This window comes from Ursus maritimus, unplaced genomic scaffold, assembly GCF_017311325.1.
Source record: "Ursus maritimus isolate PB19 unplaced genomic scaffold, ASM1731132v1 scaffold_15, whole genome shotgun sequence".
Taxonomy (NCBI): domain Eukaryota; kingdom Metazoa; phylum Chordata; class Mammalia; order Carnivora; family Ursidae; genus Ursus; species Ursus maritimus.
In genome coordinates this window covers 26,214,926-26,234,281 of record NW_024423897.1, presented here as the reverse complement: position 1 = coordinate 26,234,281, position 19,356 = coordinate 26,214,926, and the positions used below count along the sequence as shown (strand labels likewise).

Genomic DNA, 19,356 nt, shown 5'->3' with positions numbered 1-19,356 from the left:
CCTTTCTCTTGAGGTTGAGTCACATTTTCCTGTTTTATCTTGTGTTTAGTAATTTTGGATTGTATCCTGGATTATACTTTTGAGTTTTAAGTGTGGAGATTCTAGATCTTTTATGTGTCTTTGAATAGTCTTAACTTTTTGTTTTAGCAGACAGTTTACTTGGCTGAACTCAATTTCCCGACTATAGTGGGAAGGAGTTAAAATCTCTATTCAGTTCTTTTAATTGTAGCTGAGCTGTTTGAAGTTTACCCTGCACATATACGGTTCAAATCCTTCAGATATTTGGACAGAATATGCATGTATATTTTGGAACTCTCTTTTTGTGGCTCTACTTTCCAAGATATACCCCCTCACTTTGCAGTTGCTGTCATTACTCCAGTTTCTGTCCTCTGTTTCTTCAAACTGTAAGACTTTGAGTTTTATTTGAGGTATAGCCAGTGACGAGGGACTTCCCTTGGGGGAAAACAAACACATAAACAAGAAACTCACCCAGTGTTAATCTTTTCTTACAAGTACATACTTGCCTTTAGTTTCTGTCTGCTTTTGGTTGCTTTCCAGTGCCTTGAGATGGTTGTTTCTTTTTTTTCTCCTTTTCCTAGAGTTATAGTTGTTATTTCAAAAGACTTGTTCTGATAGGAGCTGCTCTTTCATTACTGGTAACTGTAATAGAGTTTTAACATTAGCATGGAGATTTAACTACCTCAACAACAATGGAGAAGTTCCTGCTATAGTCCCTAATGTCCCAAGAATGCTCATCCTGGGTCAACCCTAGTATAAAAAACTCTAATCCAGATTATTCAAGACCAGTGTAGATAATAGCCCAGGTCCAGGTGCTTGAAAGGCAAACCAGATTAAACTCTGGGACAAAGACCACCGTCAGATTAGGAAGACCTTGGGACCATTCAGGAATCTCTGCTTCCATTCCCCACTTTAAGCTATATATGGTCTTAAGGTAGGAGAAACTTCTGTTCATGAACAGTGAGTTAAATCTTTCTTGCACCTGAGTTTTGTCACTTTCAAATATTTCAGCACTCTGCTAAGCAGAGTTTAGAAGATTTTGATTTTCCTGTCCAATCTTTTTTCAATATGAATAACTGGAACTTCTTGCCAATTTTGCCAGGTTGGCATGCTTCAAGACCCAACAGTCCTATCCGGAATATCAAATGGCATCCCTTCATTGTGTTTCTTTTCTCCAAACGTCCTGACCACTGCTCAGTCTTGCTCCAGTTTTCTTTGTTACCCTCATGTCCCCACGATGGTGAAATTAATGGTCATAAACTTATATTTGAGGGGTGTTTTTTTTTCTGCTCTACTACTCATTTTCCCTCTTGTCAGAAATCATGTTTTATCGTTGGTTATTTATAACATATAGATATAACATGCAAGGTTGGTGTGTAAATTTACATTATAACTACAATATTATGAGATTAAATATTTTTTGTTTTAATTAACAAAAATGTGTGAAAGGCTATCCCACATTCTCTCATTGCCCCAGTAGTTCTGCATTCTTTTACAGTTCAGCAAAACTATTTGAGACAGTTATCCAGACAAAGTTTCTGGGACATAAGCCAGGTTTTCAGCCTTTGCGTGTTCATTATATTCCTTAATAATACTTTGAAGACTATTTAGTCGAATCAGAAGAAGAATGTGCTATGATATGAGCAAAGCAAATAGAATGTCTTAATGAGAAGACATTTAATTATACTTTGTTTTCCACCCTCATAACATTTTGTTCTATTTTTAGTTAATACATCAATTCCCAATGTCACGGAAGTAAAGGAGAACATGACATTTGGATCAACTTTAGTCACCAACCCAAACGGAGGGTTTCTGGTAAGAAAGCAAAGAGTTGGTTAATGAACCAGGAATGCTGTAATTGTAAGTCTTTAAAAAAAAAATCTGTTATATAGTTTTTAATCTTGCGGTCTTTAATCTTTTAAAAGGCATGTGGCCCCCTATATGCCTATAGATGTGGACATTTGCATTACACAACTGGAATCTGTTCTGATGTCAGCCCCACATTTCAAGTCGTGAACTCCGTTGCTCCTGTACGAGGTACACATTTTATGCAATGTTCTTACATGTTTGAAAACTGTGAGCAATGAATGACACATATGTATACACAGGAGCATACCAAAAAGCTTGAAGTATTTTCTCAGCTACCAGCATTACCAATTTAGGTAAATGTTTGCTTTGCCGATATATAACCAAGCCCCACTGCTATTTTTGGAGCTGATTATTAGTGTAAATAACCTTTAACAGAGTCTTGTTTAAACATCATAGCTAAAGCTGCCACATTGTTTTTATTTAAAGAGTGAGTCTCTTTGAAGAAAGTAATCTCATTTGAAATACACACAGAATGAGAACAGTTATATAAAATTCATATTGAGGAAATTTCCAAAGATAACTCATACAATGTTGATTACAACTAAGTAGAGATGAGTTTTACTTGATAAGAATCCCAAACCAATTGGTATTGAATGTAGTAGTGTTTATCCCCTTTACTTTTCCTAAAACTATTTTTTCTGATTATAAAAGCAGTGTGTCCACTATGTAGACTGTCAGCTTATCTTTTAAAATGAGCTTACTTCAGCTATGAAAACACTCCATACACCTTCATACTATCTAAAAAGATAAACTCCAAATTTGCACTGTTGACTCCTTTTATTACAGAATGCAGCACCCAGCTGGACATAGTCATAGTGCTGGATGGCTCCAACAGTATTTACCCCTGGGAGAGTGTTACAGCTTTTTTAAATGACCTTCTTGAAAGAATGGATATTGGTCCTAAACAGACACAGGTATGTGACTATGCATTTTGACTTCTGTTGTTCAAAAGGTAAAAATGCATAGGTTTTTAATAATACAAAATACTCTGAAAATAAATTAATCAATAAAAATAATATTTGGGATGAATTTTATATTCTATATCTCTGAACTGGAAGACCCTGTTATTTTCTAAACAGAAAATATTATGAAATTGCCATCTCTAATGCTCTTGGAAAATATCCCCTACAAATGTCTGTAAAACCATAATTGTATTCTTACTTATAAGGTAAGTGTAGCCACCTTTGGTAATATCAGAGCAGCATTTCAGAATTTGTGGAAACTAATCTAACATCCCAAAGAACACATCACATTTCAATCTCTCATATTATACAAGTAAATTCATAAGTAACCACAGGATATCAGTTAAGGTCCATTTTTTCTCATATTTAGTAACTTATTTTCCTAAGTAAAAAGCACATGCTTCATGTTTTAGCTACAGTTAAGTTGAATAGTTTTTTTTTTTTTAATTTCTCTCCATGAGTATCTATTTCTAAACACATCCCCTTTATTGCCATTAAGTGAAGTGAAACTTCTTGTGTGGCTCTCTCACTTTAGACACTGAGTTTGGGTTTAACTAATCTAATGTTTATTAAACTTATATGGTCATATGCCTTAAAATATGTAGACAACAGTGGATAACAGTCAAATTTCAGAGTGAAGTCAGTGCCTTGAGAGGAGAAATTAACATGGGAGTGAGAGTCAACATGGTTGTTGCATGGTTTGGGGCTGCTGGAGAGCACAGGACACTTTAGGACTGCACATGCAGACTGATGTCTTTCCTTTTGTCTCTGAGAGCTCCACTTCTAGAGAAATTTCTGAGGCACTGACAAAGTGGTCTGACTGCATTAATGTTTGCCACACCCACACACAGTGTGGGACATAAACACACACAGATATTTGTGTGTGTGTATGATATGCTTGTATATGTTTCTGTATATGTATACCTGTAAATATATTTACACATATATAAAATGAATTTTTGCAAAAGAATGGTAGTAGAAGACTGCAAATTAGATGCAAACCCCAAAGTGAAAGGTCATATGACCATGTTCCAAGGCTGAATAGGTGAGAGCTAGGTAAGGGGTAAGGCTGTGAATATCCTACTGTACAATGAACATCTTGAAATCAGTATAAAATTATTTAAAGAAAATGGACATTTATGCATCACAAAATGTAAATTTTCCTGGACGCAAGTTTCTCATTTGCAATTAATCTTCCCAAGTGAATTACCGGAAGTTTGGAGAGGATATTACATTTCTTCTTGCTACAGGGCATAAGGCAGCCTGCATCCTTTAAAAGACCACTCCAGAATTGTGACTTGCTCCTGCATTTTTTTTTTCCCCTTCTGAGGACCTCTTTCATCCTTCTTTCCTCTCTTCCCCTAACCTTTCTCTCCTTGGTCAGTAAGATTTCGAAGAGCTATAAAATTAAAGCTTGGCAGAATTGTGGAGGTCATTTAGCCCCAAATCTCAATTTATGGAGAAGATGGGAGAGTCTAAGTAACTTGTTCAATGTTGCTTGCTTATTGATGAGAGATCAGAAACCATAGCTTTCAAAGTATAGTTGAGCTGTCTGTCCTCGCTGAGACCTCTACTTCTGGAGAGCTTTCAGAGCTGGTCCTAAATATTAGGTCTCTAGTCCTTTTCATTTCATCATGGCTGTCCCTGTCCTTCTGCAGCCAGCCCTGTGGCACTCTCTTCCCCGCACTGACACACCTGCCATGAGATGGCTGGACCGCAGCTTGGTCCTCTCTCATTGCCTTCCCCATGACGTGCTCTCTTCCCTTCCACTGTTTTGCCCAGCCCATTTGCTTCCTTATCCAGTCCTTTCTTTCCAAAGCTAAGAACAGTCTTGGAATATTTTTTAATTTCTAGTATTTGTTAGTCATCTGGAAATTTTATTTTACTTTTAAATTCACTTATCTGTTCCACCATAAAAAAATTGATTTATCTGTAGCTATTTGTGGACATTAGTGCAGCAGTGACATGTTTGAAATTGCTCCACAACTTCGAGAAGTAAATCTACAAGACTGTCAGAAAAATAATCACCGCTTCAGTGGGGATCTGTGCCAGTGACTCAGTTTTGTAAAGAAATAGATAACAATCAGTTGCTTATATGTCAACCCATTCTGCTGCAATTTTGATGTTTCTATCCACTAGAACTGTAATTAATTTTATATTTCTATAGTGAAACTCCTAATAGAGGAGCTATTCTGCCAGTCACCAGTGGAATTCTAGCCTGCCAGGGTGGCCTTTATAGAGTTGTATGTCTTTCTTGGGGGAAACAATCACTCTATTCAGAGGAATGGGGGCCAGCCCTTAAGGGTTCCGATGCTACCAGCGAATGGGAGGAAAATGAACATACTCTGAGGCAGAAGAGTCAGGTCACATATACTCAGGTCTAGGACACCATTCCACATGGGGAAAATTTCAGAATGCAACCCTGTGCACTGAGTCATTTGTGATATCTGACAACTTCACCCAACCTTCCTAAGGAGAGAGGAGCTTCTTAAATGGCTGAATTTTTATGTCACATTTTGCTTGTATAAGTCATTGTGAAGTTTAGCCATACTCCTGCATTCATTTACTCAAATGTTTTTCCTGAGGGTTTACAGTGTACCAGGCTCTGTGCTAGGGCTTGGATAATTGTGGAAATAAGACAGACACAGCCACCGCCCTCATAGGGCTTCTGTATAATGCGGTGTTTCTCCAAAACTGGCTCATAGAATTTCTTTTTCCAAATCCCTGAGGTGCTTGGACTGTACCCCAGATTTTCAGAATCGGAGTCTCTCAGGGTGGGGCTATAGAGCCTGCATTTTAAGTAAGTAAGCTACATGATTCTTAAACATGGTAAAGTTTGAGAAACAGGGACTGATGCATTATTATATATTGATATGTATGTGTGTCTGCTGCCTCTCTAGATACAGACTTTATATCACCTTTTAATCCTTTTCAGTGGCCAGCCAGTGCTTTGCTATGATATAGTGGGCGCTTAATGAGACTCTGTTGAATAAATGTGTATATCATAATTAATGCTTTGAAAATTTTTTCTCTGATAGGTGGATGTTTAACGAGCAATTTTTTCTATAACTGACATTTTAATATTTTTTTAAGTGTATTACTTTATACTTTGGGCTTTAGTGTTTATACTTTAGTATTCTCTAATATTTTTCTATTTTGGCTTAAGTTGTATTGATGACTAGTTTCATAACTAATTCTCTAAATGAAATGGATTGAAAAGGACATATTTACTAAGCCATCAATTTTGCTGAACTGTATTTAATAGGGTTTTAAATGTAACACATTTAAACTCCCTTTAAAGTCTGACCTTCCTTCAGTGGATTCAGAAAAGAAATTTGTTTATAGAAACTTTGGAAAAATACTTCCTCTTTTAAAAAATGTGCATTGAAAAGCATGGTTATCTTTCATCTGGTCTTATAGTAATTCTCTCCAAAAACATAAATAATTTATTTTAACAACCATTTTTTCCCCTGACTGGTTGTAACATAATTTAAATAAGTTTGGATTGTTTTGGCTTTTGTTTTTGTTTTTGTTTTCAATTAAAGCACCCAATTCTCCCCTAAAATTGGCAGAATTTGCTTCTGGAATTTTCCCTCCCAATTACTTATTCTCCGCCAGACAGGGTGGCGTGTGCCTGTAGTCCCAGCTACTCGGAAGGCTGAGGCAGGAGGATTGCTTGACCCGAGGCATTCTGGGCTGTAGTGCACTATGCCGATCGAGGTGCGTGCCAAGTTCGGCATCAATGTGGCAACCTCTCGGGAACGGGGAACCACCAGGTTGCCTAAGAAGCAGTGAACCGTCCCAGGTCAGAAATGGAGCAGGTCAATTACTTATCCTCCCTGCCTTCATTCCTGAAAGGGGAAGATATAAAAATAAATGGTGAGAGAGACTACAGATAAAAAGCTAAAAGCTGGATGGTGAATTCTTAGACTCCTCATCCGCCTCAAGGGTATAAAGGAATTAAGCATGGAGTTGAGGGGATTTGTGAAGATGTCTCTGTAAAAAGAGCCTAGTGAGCAAGACTTCCATGGAATCATACAATGAGTTTGATGTGTCCACTAAAGTTGGGACACATAGCTGACTAGTGCCTGACCCCTGCCTGAAATACCTAACGGGTGAGATAGGAGCCGACTCGCTCCTGACAGGTAATCAGATGAGAGGTTGCTGCAGACGAACTGACCTGCAGGCCCAATGTCTGTCAGTACAAAGCATATGTGTGTTTATGAGTCATCGTGGAATTGGGCTAGGTCCTATCCATAGGCTCTCCTGGAGGTGAACAGAGGCTTCTGCACAGAAAAGCAGAAGACATCCCTGATGTCTTGGGACTGCAGTAGTGAAATGTATTCACTCAGACAAGGATGTAAGTAAAGGGAAGTCTGCAGAGAACCCACAAGAAGGCTGTTAACACCTGGTAAGCACCTGATCCATCTCAGGATAGCGCCAGTCAAGTAAGAATTCCTGTACCCTTTATTCGTCTCCCCTACCCCTGTCCCTGGAGAGCTCAAAAGCTGCAGTTAAGGATCTAAGGGAAGATGAGTAAAGAGACAACCAGTCATGTCCCTTTCTCAACGACATGTTTCTCACCCCCTATAAGCCCTAGTAAGGGGAGGAGAGAAAATTTAACTATAAATCAACTTCAATATTTTGTCTTCTTGAGTTTGTTTTAATTTAGGTTGAACCATATGGAATTGTTGCTATTTGATCATTTTTTTACCTACAAATACAGCAACTTCATGTGATACAACCTAAATTAAAATACACTTGACCCTAGAACAATATGAAGGTTAGGGTCACTGACTCCCTGCATAGTTAAAAATCTGCATATAACATTTGACTCCATGAGAACTTAACTGCTAATAGCCCACTGTTGACTGGAAGTCCTACCAATAACGTAAGCAATGGATGAACACATATTGTGTATGTTATACATATTACATACCATATTCTTAAAATAAAATAAGCTAGAAAAAAGAAAATGTAATTAAGAAAATCATAGGGAAGAGAAAACACATTTACAGCACTACACTGTATTTACCAAAAAAAAATGTCATGTATCAGTGGACCCACACAGTTCAAATCTGTGTTGCTTAAGGGTCAAATTGTATAGGTCTTTTTTTTTTTTAACAGATATTTTAAAACAAAGAATAAGATGTTTATCTTTCTATCTGGGGAGAATGGAAGAACTTCACCCTAAATAAATTTTGAAGGGATCCTGTGCCGAAAAAATTCACATTCTGACTATACCTCATGAGTTCTTGTTTATTAAATTGATTACAGTCATACACTTAGTACAACAGGTAAAGATGAAATATGATAGTCTAGTCTCTATCATACAAATCTATGATAGATTTGTCATTTAGTGATCGCATGTATTGAAAGGTAGTTGCAAAGATGTGAAAGTAATTATCAACACAACGAAGAAAAAAAGAAAGGAAGGAAGGGAGGAAGGAAGGAAGACAAATAAAAAAGCTTTTATTAAGAAGTGCACTTGTCGTCATGAGCACAGAATGATGTGTGGAAATGTTGAATCGCACCATACTGTGCACCTGAAACTAACACTGTATGATAACTAAATGGAATTAAAATTAAAAACTTTAAAAAATAAAGTATCCATATGACAATTAGTATACCTTAGGAGACTCAAAACAATGACAAAAAGATCAACTCCAAATAGTTACTCAAAATTTCTTCCATATTTCTGTGTGGTCCTGGGAATTAAGACTTTTGCAAACATAGTGAAGGAAATTTTGTAAACCAATTTTTTGCCCAAGACAGAGGAAAGGCTATAAAATTGCCTTTTAAAAAAACACCTATAAAAACAAACCTGAAACACTCTTGAGTTTGCCATAAAAGATATGATGGTATAAACATTATGGAGGTCTTATTGATCCTCAATACCTAAACATAACATTGCTTTTAATAATAAATGAGAATGATATAAATATGCCAAATACGAGTGCATTACCCTAAATAAAACCAGTAAATTGTGAGGCTTGATATAAAAGTGAAATATACTAATGGAACAATGTCTAGATCGTTGCTATCAAGAGTGTAGCATAACATTAAACCAGGCAAAATGAAAAACAGAAATTAATTGAATTTTAGGAATATTATTTATCTTTCTTTTTACTGCACATTTTATGGCCATTTCCCTAGAAGCCTTAAATATGAGGCCTGATTCATTGTTTTGAAGACTGAAAAGAAGCCTGACTGCGCCTTGCAGCCGTATCCTTGTCAATCAGGCTATAGTTTCTGACAGTGGTACTGACGCTTAACGACTGTGCCACCCAGGCGCCCCTACACACTTCTCTTTCTTAAACTTCTTTGTCATTTTGTTGTGACTTGAAGTTTCATGAGAGATAAATCAGAAGTTATATTTCGCACATTCACTTTCGTCCTCTTTCTTCTCTACCCCCCAAAAGAAATGAAGCTGCTTAGATAATTAAGTCATTGTAATTTGTCAGATATATATGAAGTATCTTACTGATCAAATATTATGCTAGGTGTCATGGACAGTTTAAAAATTAAAAAAAAAAACTGAAACTTTGTCCCTTAAACCAAAAGACTTCCAACTTAGAAATGAGATAAAATCTTGTATTTGGGTAACTGCAGTACATGATATTGTATCATGAACATAACAAAGGTGAATGAGGCAGAACAATTAATTGATCTTTACAAGTAGGTAACTCAGTATTGTAAAGAAATGTTTTCCAAACTATGTTGCTTGAGGTGTTGAATATGTTTCTCCCAAAAAATATTCCCGTAAATAAAAATAAAATATACCAGGTATTATTTCCAATTCATGATTCACAATTCATGTTTTCATATTAGAGATTCTGAAAGCACTTTCACTCTTTTCCAGGATTTATTTATTTACTATTTTAGGGAGGAGGGGAGGGGCAGAGGGAGAGAGAGAATCTCAAGCAGACTCCCAGCTAAGCATGGAGCCCAATGCAGGGCTCAGTCTCACAACCGTGAGATCAGGCACCCTAACTAAAACCAAGAGTCAGTCACCCAACTGACTGAGCCACCCAGGCCCCCCTCTGAGAACACTTTCAAAAGAATTTGCTTATGAGTCAGAGTAGAGCGACTGGGGGACTGGGGGCAGGAGTAAGAGAAAGCCTTGGCCTTTTGCATTTGAAATTTGTGGCTTGTTGTTGTTGTTGTTGTTATTGTTATTAATATAAATAGCAGAGGTAGAAAGAGAGGCAGACAAAAGAGATAAAGGCAGAGTGACAGAGAGGATAGGATGTACAAGGGGGTCCTACTGTAAAGAAACTTGTTAACTTTCTGTTACTCATTGTTTTTCAAGATTAGTTGACCATGGAACTCTTTAAAAAGTTACCTAGTAACATACAAAATGATGCTAGTGCTCGCTAGGAGGTGGGGAAGGGAATATTAGTTCGTGGCCTAGCTGAAGAAGGATTATAAATCTCATGTTTAAATGGAGGGTGTGAATCAGTGTTACAAACCTCTGGTTCATGTAACAGAATCCTCAGCCCGTGGTGTGTCTGATTTATGGTCGAGCCTGAATCTTAGTTCTCTTTGGCCTTAGATTATAATTATATACCTATATTTTTTGTTCTACTTAATCAGGAAGTTCAAACTGTATCTCCCCAGGAAGAAAAGGCTTCCCTTCCAGGTGTCTCTGAGAGGCAACTGTTCTACTTGTGATTCATCCCATCCTTATCAGTGTTGTTACTATCTTCCTGTACTCTTTTACTGATGTCATAAGCTACTCTATTTCCGTTTTCTCTTAAAGCCCACATCGAACCTATTGCTTCTTTTAGCTGCCAGCCCTGCTTGCTTATTTCCATTCAGCAAACATGCCTAGAATCTTCCTCATCAGTGTTCTACTTAACTTCTACCCTCTGGTTCTTGTATCATTCCAACAACTGAAGCAACTGACTGCTTCAAGTCAAATATGATTATTGGCTGTTTTTATTTTTCTCAATTCCTAGAATAATTTCAATTCCTCATCATTTTTGACATAGTAGCTCCAGGCAACTTTGCTTTCTCCTATTCTACATTCATAACCCATTGTCTGTTCTTTACCTGGGTATCTCACTCAGGAGACTACATCTTCTTCCCTCCATGAGGCCTTTCAATGTGAGACAGTAAATATGCTTATGTTTCTCTCCTCCAGCCTCCTTACAACGTGTATTCATCACTTGGTTCAATTTTTATCTTGTTATTTAATCATCCCCTTTATTTGATTCTGTCACATATGCATATATACACATGTGCTAGTATGAATCTATTTTACCAGCCTTAAATCATACACTAAGCTGGGACTGAAACTGTTTTTATTCACTGAGTCTCATCAATACTCAGCAAAGCACTACTTATGTTTGTTTTCTGACTTAGCCATTTTCCTGTGATGAAAATCAGTAAATGGCACCCTTTTTATGGGGAATACACAGCAGACCATATTCTGCCTGGTTCCTAAGGAAATAGGCAGCCCAGTATCAGTCAGGGACATACACTGTGTCATTTCCCTAAGATTTGAGTTTCCACTGCCCAGTCTTCTCATTTCCCACACTTCGTGTTGTTTCTCTTTTTCTGCTTATCATTAGTTCCCTGGTATCTCAATTTTCTACTTGCTTATGTGAAATGTTACAGTCATCTAGTAAGAATGTATGCGGGTCAACTGTAAGCAAAGCAAAGCAGTGGCATGGAATAAGAGAATACAAAAAGCTGTGACATAGTCCATGCTCTTTACCCCTCCTTGCCCTCTAGAACATATAATGTAGTTGGGGAGATAAAGCACGCATACAAAGCAGTTGAGAAGAATGCTGTACTCACAGGAACAAAACAGACAAGATTGCCTCAGGGCTTGGAGAAGAGGAAAATGGGTAGGAGCTAGATTGGTGACAAGGTGGGGAAAGTTTTGCAGAGAAAGTGAAACTTGAATTGGATCTCCCAGAATAGGTGGTAAAATTTTAGTTTTCTTGGAGGGATGAGAAAGGGTAGGGACAGCACTTGGACTGGGGAATCCTAAAGTTGAGGGAGAACAAAGAAGGTGCAGTCAGGCTGTTGAGTGACTGCAGGTCAGGGAAAGAAAACTGAATTTTACCCTACAGGTCTCGTATTTCAAGGAGCACCTTGAAGTTTTATCTGTTTTCTGTATTAAGTAGAATAAAAATTCTCTTTTAAAGTGTATTTCAAAGTCATTGATGTAGTAGGCAATGGAGAGTTATTAGAGATTTTTGAACAAGGAAGTTTTGTGATAAAAGCAGAATTTCAAGACAGTTAATCTTCCATGAATATGTAGAAGGAGCTGAGGAGAATGGAAACACAAGGGAGAGCAAGAGTGGAGAGACTAACAATTGCCACAGTCCAGGTTCAAGGCAGTGAGGTCTGGCCTGGGCCAATGAAGAAATTTAGAAACAGGGATAATAGCTGACATGGAAAGAGGTAGAATTTATGCCAATTAAAGAAGGCTGCTTTGTGCCATAATATTTGACATTTGCAACATACTTTACATATCTTATAAAACCTTCTATGAACTATTGAATTATCTGGACACCAGGAATAGCAGAAAAATTTTAGCCCCTTGGTAAGTCAGAAATCAGTGCTTTATATCTTCTCTCTCCCTTCCTTAGGTCTGGTTTCCCAGACACAAACCCTGAGAAAATGAGCCAAGTGACAGTGATTTACTAAGGGAGTGCTTTTAAAAGAAAATAGTAAGAGATTTGGGGAGCAAAACATTGGCAACTGAGGACAACCAAGGGTGTGATTTCAGATGAAATCAAGACCTCAGGCTGATCTGGAAGGGGACCTCCAAGTTGAGTCAAGGGACTGGTCTTTCACTGCCTGGACTCAGACATTGCCTATGGAGCAGGGCAAGGGGTGAGGAGGGAGAAGATTTCCAGGCACTTCTGGCTGTTTGAGCTTCTGGGACAAAGCAGCTCTAGCATTCCAAGTGCCATCAGTCATTTGAAGAGACTCTCAGGTGGAGTTGTTAGAAGCAAAGTATAAAGAAAGGGTGAGCCAACAGGCAGTTATAAGTTCTCTAAAGAATAAACACGGAATTGAGATATATGCTAAGTAGGTAGAGAAAGAGAAAGAGAAGATATAAAGCACTGATTTTTTTTTATTATGTTAGTCACCTTACAGTACATCCCTGGTTTTTGATGTAAAGTTCGATGATTCATTGGTTGCGTATAACACCCAGTGCACCATGCAATATGTGCCCTCCTTACTACCCATCACCAGCCTATCCCATTCCCCCACCCCTCTCCCCTCTGAAGCCCTCAGTTTGTTTCTCAGAGTCCATAGTCTCTCATGCTTCATTCCCTCTTCTGATTACCCCCCCTTTCTTTATCCCTTTCTTCCCCTACCGATCTTCCTAGTTCTTATGTTCCATAGATGAGAGAAATCATATGATAATTGTCTTTCTCTGCTTGACTTATTTCACTTAGCATTATCTTCCCCAGTGCCGCCCATGTTGCAGCAAATGTTGAGAACTCGTTCTTTCTGATAGCTGAGTAATATTCCATTGTATATATGGACCACAACTTCTTAATCCAGTCATCTGTTGAAGGGCATCTCGGTTCCTTCCACGATTTAGCTATTGTGGACAATGCTGCTATGAACATTGGGGTGCATATGGCCCTTCTCTTCACAATGTCTGTATCTTTGGGGTAAATACCCAGTAGTACAATGGCTGGGTCATAGGGTAGCTCAATTTTTAACTTTTTAAGGGACCTCCACACTGTTTTCCAGAGTGGCTGTACCAACTTGCATTCCCATCAACAATGTAGGAGGGATCCCCTTTCTCCACATCCTCTCCAGCAATTCAAATCAGTGTATATCAAATGGCAAATATTATGGCACAAAGCAGCCTTCTTTAATTGGCATAAACTCTGCCTCTTTTCGTATGACCTCCTCCCTGTGTATCAGTGTGATACACTCTTTTTCCTGAGCATTAATAGCTTATGACTAGAATTCTGTTGAGCTCAATAAATGGAAGCAAAGTGCATGCATTAATGCAAAGGAGTAGGACTGTTGGGCACTGTTATGTGCAACCACATTAGAGATTCATGGCCATGACTTTAAAGTGAGACCGGTCTACAAGGTGTGTGATTTCTGTCTAGAAACATTTAGTGTCACAGAAGCACACAAAGAAAAGGAGATATTTGGACTTAACCGGAGTTGGAAGTTAGCCAAGTGAGTTAATGGAGGGGAAAAAAGGTTAAAGGAATTAAAGTTTCCAAGTAAATGATTGTGGTGATGGACCATGGAATCTAGGCTAAGTTAAAAAAAAAAAAAAAAGTAAGATCTCTGAATTAATTGGAAGTCTTGATATGGTGAAGGAATTGATGAATTTAGATATGCTAGGTAAATGAGATGAAGTTAATGTTCAGATGGAAGAACAGTTGCAATTGAGATGGAGGTACTGCAATTTTTCCAGTTGAGAAGGTCAAGGATAAGACCTTGAGAGTGGACAATATAGGTGAGCTGCAGGAAAAAATTACTGAAGATGAGGAAGTCAAAGAAATAAAAGACTAGGCTGTTCAATAGATTATCCAAATGAGAGATTAGGGTGTTCAGTAGATTCACCCAAGTAGTAAAATGTCAAAGAATAATGACAGGAATGACAGTTTTCAGAGTTCTCTGGTCTCCTGCTTAATCAAATAAAAAAAAAGGGAAATAAAAACAAAGCAACTCTGTAAGATGTCCTGAATGGGTGAGCAATTAACTTCCACAGTAGCATTTATTCATTTTGATACACAAAAATAAGCACAATGATTATCTAAGTAGCAAAATCATTTTACCTTTATTTACACTGAATATTTATATATGCAAAGACAATGTCAAACCTTCATGGTTTCCCTTAATAATTATTCAGTTTCTCCCTGGATTATTAACTAGAAGCTGTAAAGGTCATTGGGAAAATATTTTTAAATCTTTGTGGAGAGTAATAGAGAACTATCCATAATATTTAATTATAATTCAAGGAAATAACCTGGATTGGAGTTATGGGTATATCCTCATTCATTTTATTATTTTTTGCATAATTAGTTGGTTGTAGCCTACTTTATTTACAAAGGGACTTCTGGTCATCTTTATTCCAATTATAAGACCACATAATCATGGAACAGATGGTGACAGATATTCAGTGAAAGATATGTTCATAGAAGAGCAGGACTATCCTGGACATGAATTGAGCAGATTGCATGTTCACTCAGCCTATTATGTACCTTATCTTACACTTGAATATGCTCTCTGATTATCTCTTATTTTTCCTATACCCAACTAAGCAACTCTAAGGAAGAATTAATATGTTCTATTTCCATTTTAAAAATATGATTGTTTGTTTGCTTTGCTTTATTATATTCTCCAGCACATCTAAATTAGGTAGCTAGCTCATTAAATTCATCAAGTAGCAATGAAATGGTAACAGCATTTAGTAAAAACTAGCAGGATGAGGTGACAGAGAATGAGGGGACTTTAGGGAGGTGCATTTTTGTAGAGAGGAAGTAGAGTGATGAAAAAGCCCTGGATAAGGGATTCACATCTTAGACTAGACCCTTTTCTGCCCCTTCACCATGAGCAGTATTTTAAACTTAAATTCCTCATTTATAAAATATGGTACTAATTTCTGTTACTATAATCTGAATAAATTAGGAAAAACGTTTTTAAAAAGCATTAAAAATATAGGATACTACTCTTATTTAAGTATGGTGGCATAATTGCTCCAAGATGTCTAATGTACTCTAGAAGGTAGCTCGAAGATGATAAAGATTATTTTAAATTGGAAGGTTCTCTTATTGATTTCTGAAAATGTCAGAGTATATTTCTGGTTTCCAAGAAGACACAACTGTGGAAATGTATCTATAAATCAGACATGTAATTAAGCCTGAAGATTTCTGACAACAGTGACATCTGCAAGGGAGGCTGGAAGGTAGATGCTGATCCCCTCTGCCACTTAGAAATAGGATCAGACTTGGAAATAGGATGGGTCTGAAGCAAGCACCAGACGCAACTATATCAATGGACAATACACAATTGCCTGGGAAAGAAGGTAGCCTTGTCTCAAATGGTTTCCCTGACCCAAGAAATGTAGTGCTCTGAATTTCTACATTAAAAAGACATTCCTTTGGGTATAGAATTCTCTGAATCACGAGTTTTGGGGAGAGAAAGTTAAACAAAAAGTTATCTCCAGTCACGTTCTTGATGTAGATTAGTCTATTGGTTCACATCAATATTTAAAGAAAGGTATAGAAAAAGGATAAGAAAAATGGGCAGAGGGGAGAAATATGGAAGAAGGGAAATCAAATCTGGGGACACTTTACCCTCTATATCATTTTACTCCATGGTGCCTCTGCAGTTAACTGCCCACATTATCGAGTCTATGCAAAAGACAGAGTGAAAGAAGGGAGGCAGAAAGAAAGGGAAGACAGAGAACATGAAAAGGGAGAGAAGGGCTGATGTGAGAGAAATGAAGCTGTGCCTGAGCTAAATAAAGCCTGAAGCACGTATGTGCCCTCCCCAGATACATGCCCCGCTTATTACTCATCCAGCCTCATCTTGTTTCACTTCCCCTCGCAGCCTGGTCCAGGCTCACTGACTTCCTTTCGGTTCTCAGGATGTCCCTGCTTTTTGCTCATCTCATCTTCTTTACATACAGATTCCCCTTGTGTGGACCCCATCCCCCGACTCAGCCTCCATCCAGGACAGGTCTCCACCCTCCTTGCACCTTTAAGGCTTAACTAGAATATCACTTCTTTTTTTTATTTTAAGATTTTATTTATTCATTTGAGAGAGAGAGAGACAGCCAGCGAGAAAGGGAACACAAGCAGGGGGAGTGGGAGAGGAAGAAGCAGGCTCCCAGCGGAGGAGCCCGATGTGGGGCTCGATCCCAGAATGCTGGAATCACGCCCTAAGCCGAAGGCAGACACTCAAGGACTGAACCACACAGGCGCCCCTGAATATCACTTCTAAAAGGCTTTCCCTGAGCCTCTTTTAAAGCAGGCCTTAGGTTCTACTTGCTAAACAGCTTTTCCATTACAGACCTCTCCACAGTTGAACATGCATTGGAATGATCGTGTGTTGAATTTCTCTCATTCTCTCTCTCTCTCTCTCTCTCTCTCTCTCTCTCTCTCTCTCTCTCTCGTTTAGAAGCTCTGTGAAGGCAGAGAGCATGTCAGTGTGTAGCACCTTCTACCCCCCAAGGCCTGCCAGAGTCATTCAGTAGTCATTCAGAAACTATTGAAGAGATAAACCAATTGTTTAAGAAGTTTAATAATAGCACTATCATTCTTGTTCTTTGGGCTGTGAATATCCACAAGTGGCAATGGTTATTGCTATCTAACTAGAAGGATTTGTATACTGATGAATTTTTAAACTCATCTGAAAGACAAAAATGTATATCTGATCTACAGTTTAAACTTTAGTTTAAACTAAAGAAAATTGAAAATAGAGCATTGCTAGATGGATAACTCACAGTGGCTTGGTATTTCAGGTTGGAATTGTACAGTATGGAGAAAATGTAACCCATGAGTTCAACCTCAATAAGTACTCATCAACAGAAGAGGTACTTGTTGCAGCAAATAAAATAATCCAGAGAGGTGGCCGCCAGACTATGACAGCCCTTGGAATAGACACAGCCAGGTATGTGGATTAAAAATAAACCAAAGTAGGGGCGCCTGGGTGGCACAGCGGTTAAGCGTCTGCCTTCGGCTCAGGGCGTGATCCCGGCGTTATGGGATCGAGCCCCACATCAGGCTCCTCCACTGTGAGCCTGCTTCTTCCTCTCCCACTCTCCCTGCTGTGTTCCCTCTCTCGCTGGCTGTCTCTATCTCTGTTAAATAAATAAATAAAAATCTTTAAAAAATAAATAAATAAATAAATAAATAAATAAATAAATAAATAAACCAAAGTAAAAGACTATGCAAAAAATAACTGCTCACAATCAAGCCCTTTGGAGTGTTGATTGAACACTTACCTTGGCAATATTTAAAGCCATCTTTTTAAAAAATAAGATCCCACTGATTAAGTAATTGTTATAGGATCAAGTTTTTCTACAATATAGTTTCCCCACCCTTCATATCTTTCCTCTTATTCCAAAGGTTGAAATGATGGAAAACCAGTCACAAAAAGTACTGCAGTCTGCTGCATCATGGGTACTAACACATAATATTAGTGAATATCTTTTCTCTTTGTTCTTTGTTTACAGCTTCTAGGAATCTCATTTTAAGAAAAAGAATTAATATTCATCCACTTTTGCTAAATATAAATTTATATCCTAGTATGTCCATAATTTTACAGTACCTGACTTGGGGTTATTGAAGCTCTCAAGTAAGGGTTCTTAAGAGGTCAAATTCAATATTACTGTATTTGAAATCATTTTCAGTGCAAAGATTAAAAGAAGTTGTAAGAACATCATTGTGCACTGTTTCTTTCTTCCTTTCTCCAAATTTCCTCTAATTTACATCCCTTCCTTCCTCCTACACCTCCATGGAGAGTACATAATCCACTCTGGTTGAACTTCATTCTATGAGAAGCTACAGAACTGTCCTTTGATTACAATGTGAAACATTTTTTCTTTATTTTTCCCAACTGCATTCAACTCTTCTCTTGCTATTTTCTTCCTGAGTTTAAAGCTAATAAGTTTCTGAACAAAAACTAAACAATACCAAAATCACAGGAAATCTAATAAATTGTTTGACTAATATTAAGGATCCTTCTGTTAAGTGTCTTCAACTTCTGGACTCTCAACTGATTTTAAAGAGCTAATTAGCCATGCTCTCATTTCACCTGCCTGCTAAGGTCAGTATTTTAAGGGGGTTAAAATAGTTATTATGGATATTCCAAAGAATGGGTTCGATATTCAAAAATTTTAAAATTTCATGTGCAGCATTGGACTCGTTAGTGTTAGAGAAGCATGTGGTTCTAGTTATATAGGGCTCAAGAGAAAATAACCACAAACAGATGGGGTAATTTTACATTTACCTGCCTGTAGGATCACCAATTTGTGTGCACAAAGAGTGCACATGTTCAGGTGTACTGAATGCACCCTCTTAAATAATTGACTAAATGTGACTGCACATTCAAAGTAAATCAAAGTGTTCTTTGAAAGCTCTGAGCCTGTAGGGAGCTGTGTATTTTCCAAAGGCAACCACTTAAGAATGAATATTCATCTCTGAAAACTAACTGAAGAAATATTCTGGCTGCTTTGCTCCTGCATAAATACACTCTAAATACCATGACCCTATATGGTTTTTGCCTACATGTTTTACAAACGGTCTAGCTGTAGGACACACAGTTTATTGAGTTTTGTATATAAATACAACTCCATAATGGTATTACTAAGTATCCTTCTTGTACATTGGTTTTTCACGTTGAAGCATATTTTTAATTGTTCTTTATTCCTTTTAGGCAGGGCCAGTTGCAAACAATATTTTTAATTTGCTAGAATCCTTTCCTTCTATTTTCATTGGATGGTAGTATTTGGGGGTAAAGGGCAATTTGCTGAAGATATTTGAAACAGAAAGAGTGT

General features: G+C 37.7%; 1 protein-coding gene across 2 annotated transcripts in view; it reads left to right on the top strand.

The window, feature by feature from the left end:
* Positions 1-19,356, top strand: part of ITGA1 (integrin subunit alpha 1) — a 160,973-nt gene that overhangs the window by 71,534 nt on the left and 70,083 nt on the right. For both annotated transcript variants that reach the window (XM_040630446.1, XM_040630445.1), the window contains exons 4-7: positions 1,745-1,833; positions 1,944-2,055; positions 2,674-2,801; positions 17,320-17,468. In XM_040630446.1, the coding sequence (XP_040486380.1) occupies positions 1,745-1,833; positions 1,944-2,055; positions 2,674-2,801; positions 17,320-17,468 (478 nt within the window). The remainder of the gene's footprint in view (positions 1-1,744; positions 1,834-1,943; positions 2,056-2,673; positions 2,802-17,319; positions 17,469-19,356) is intronic.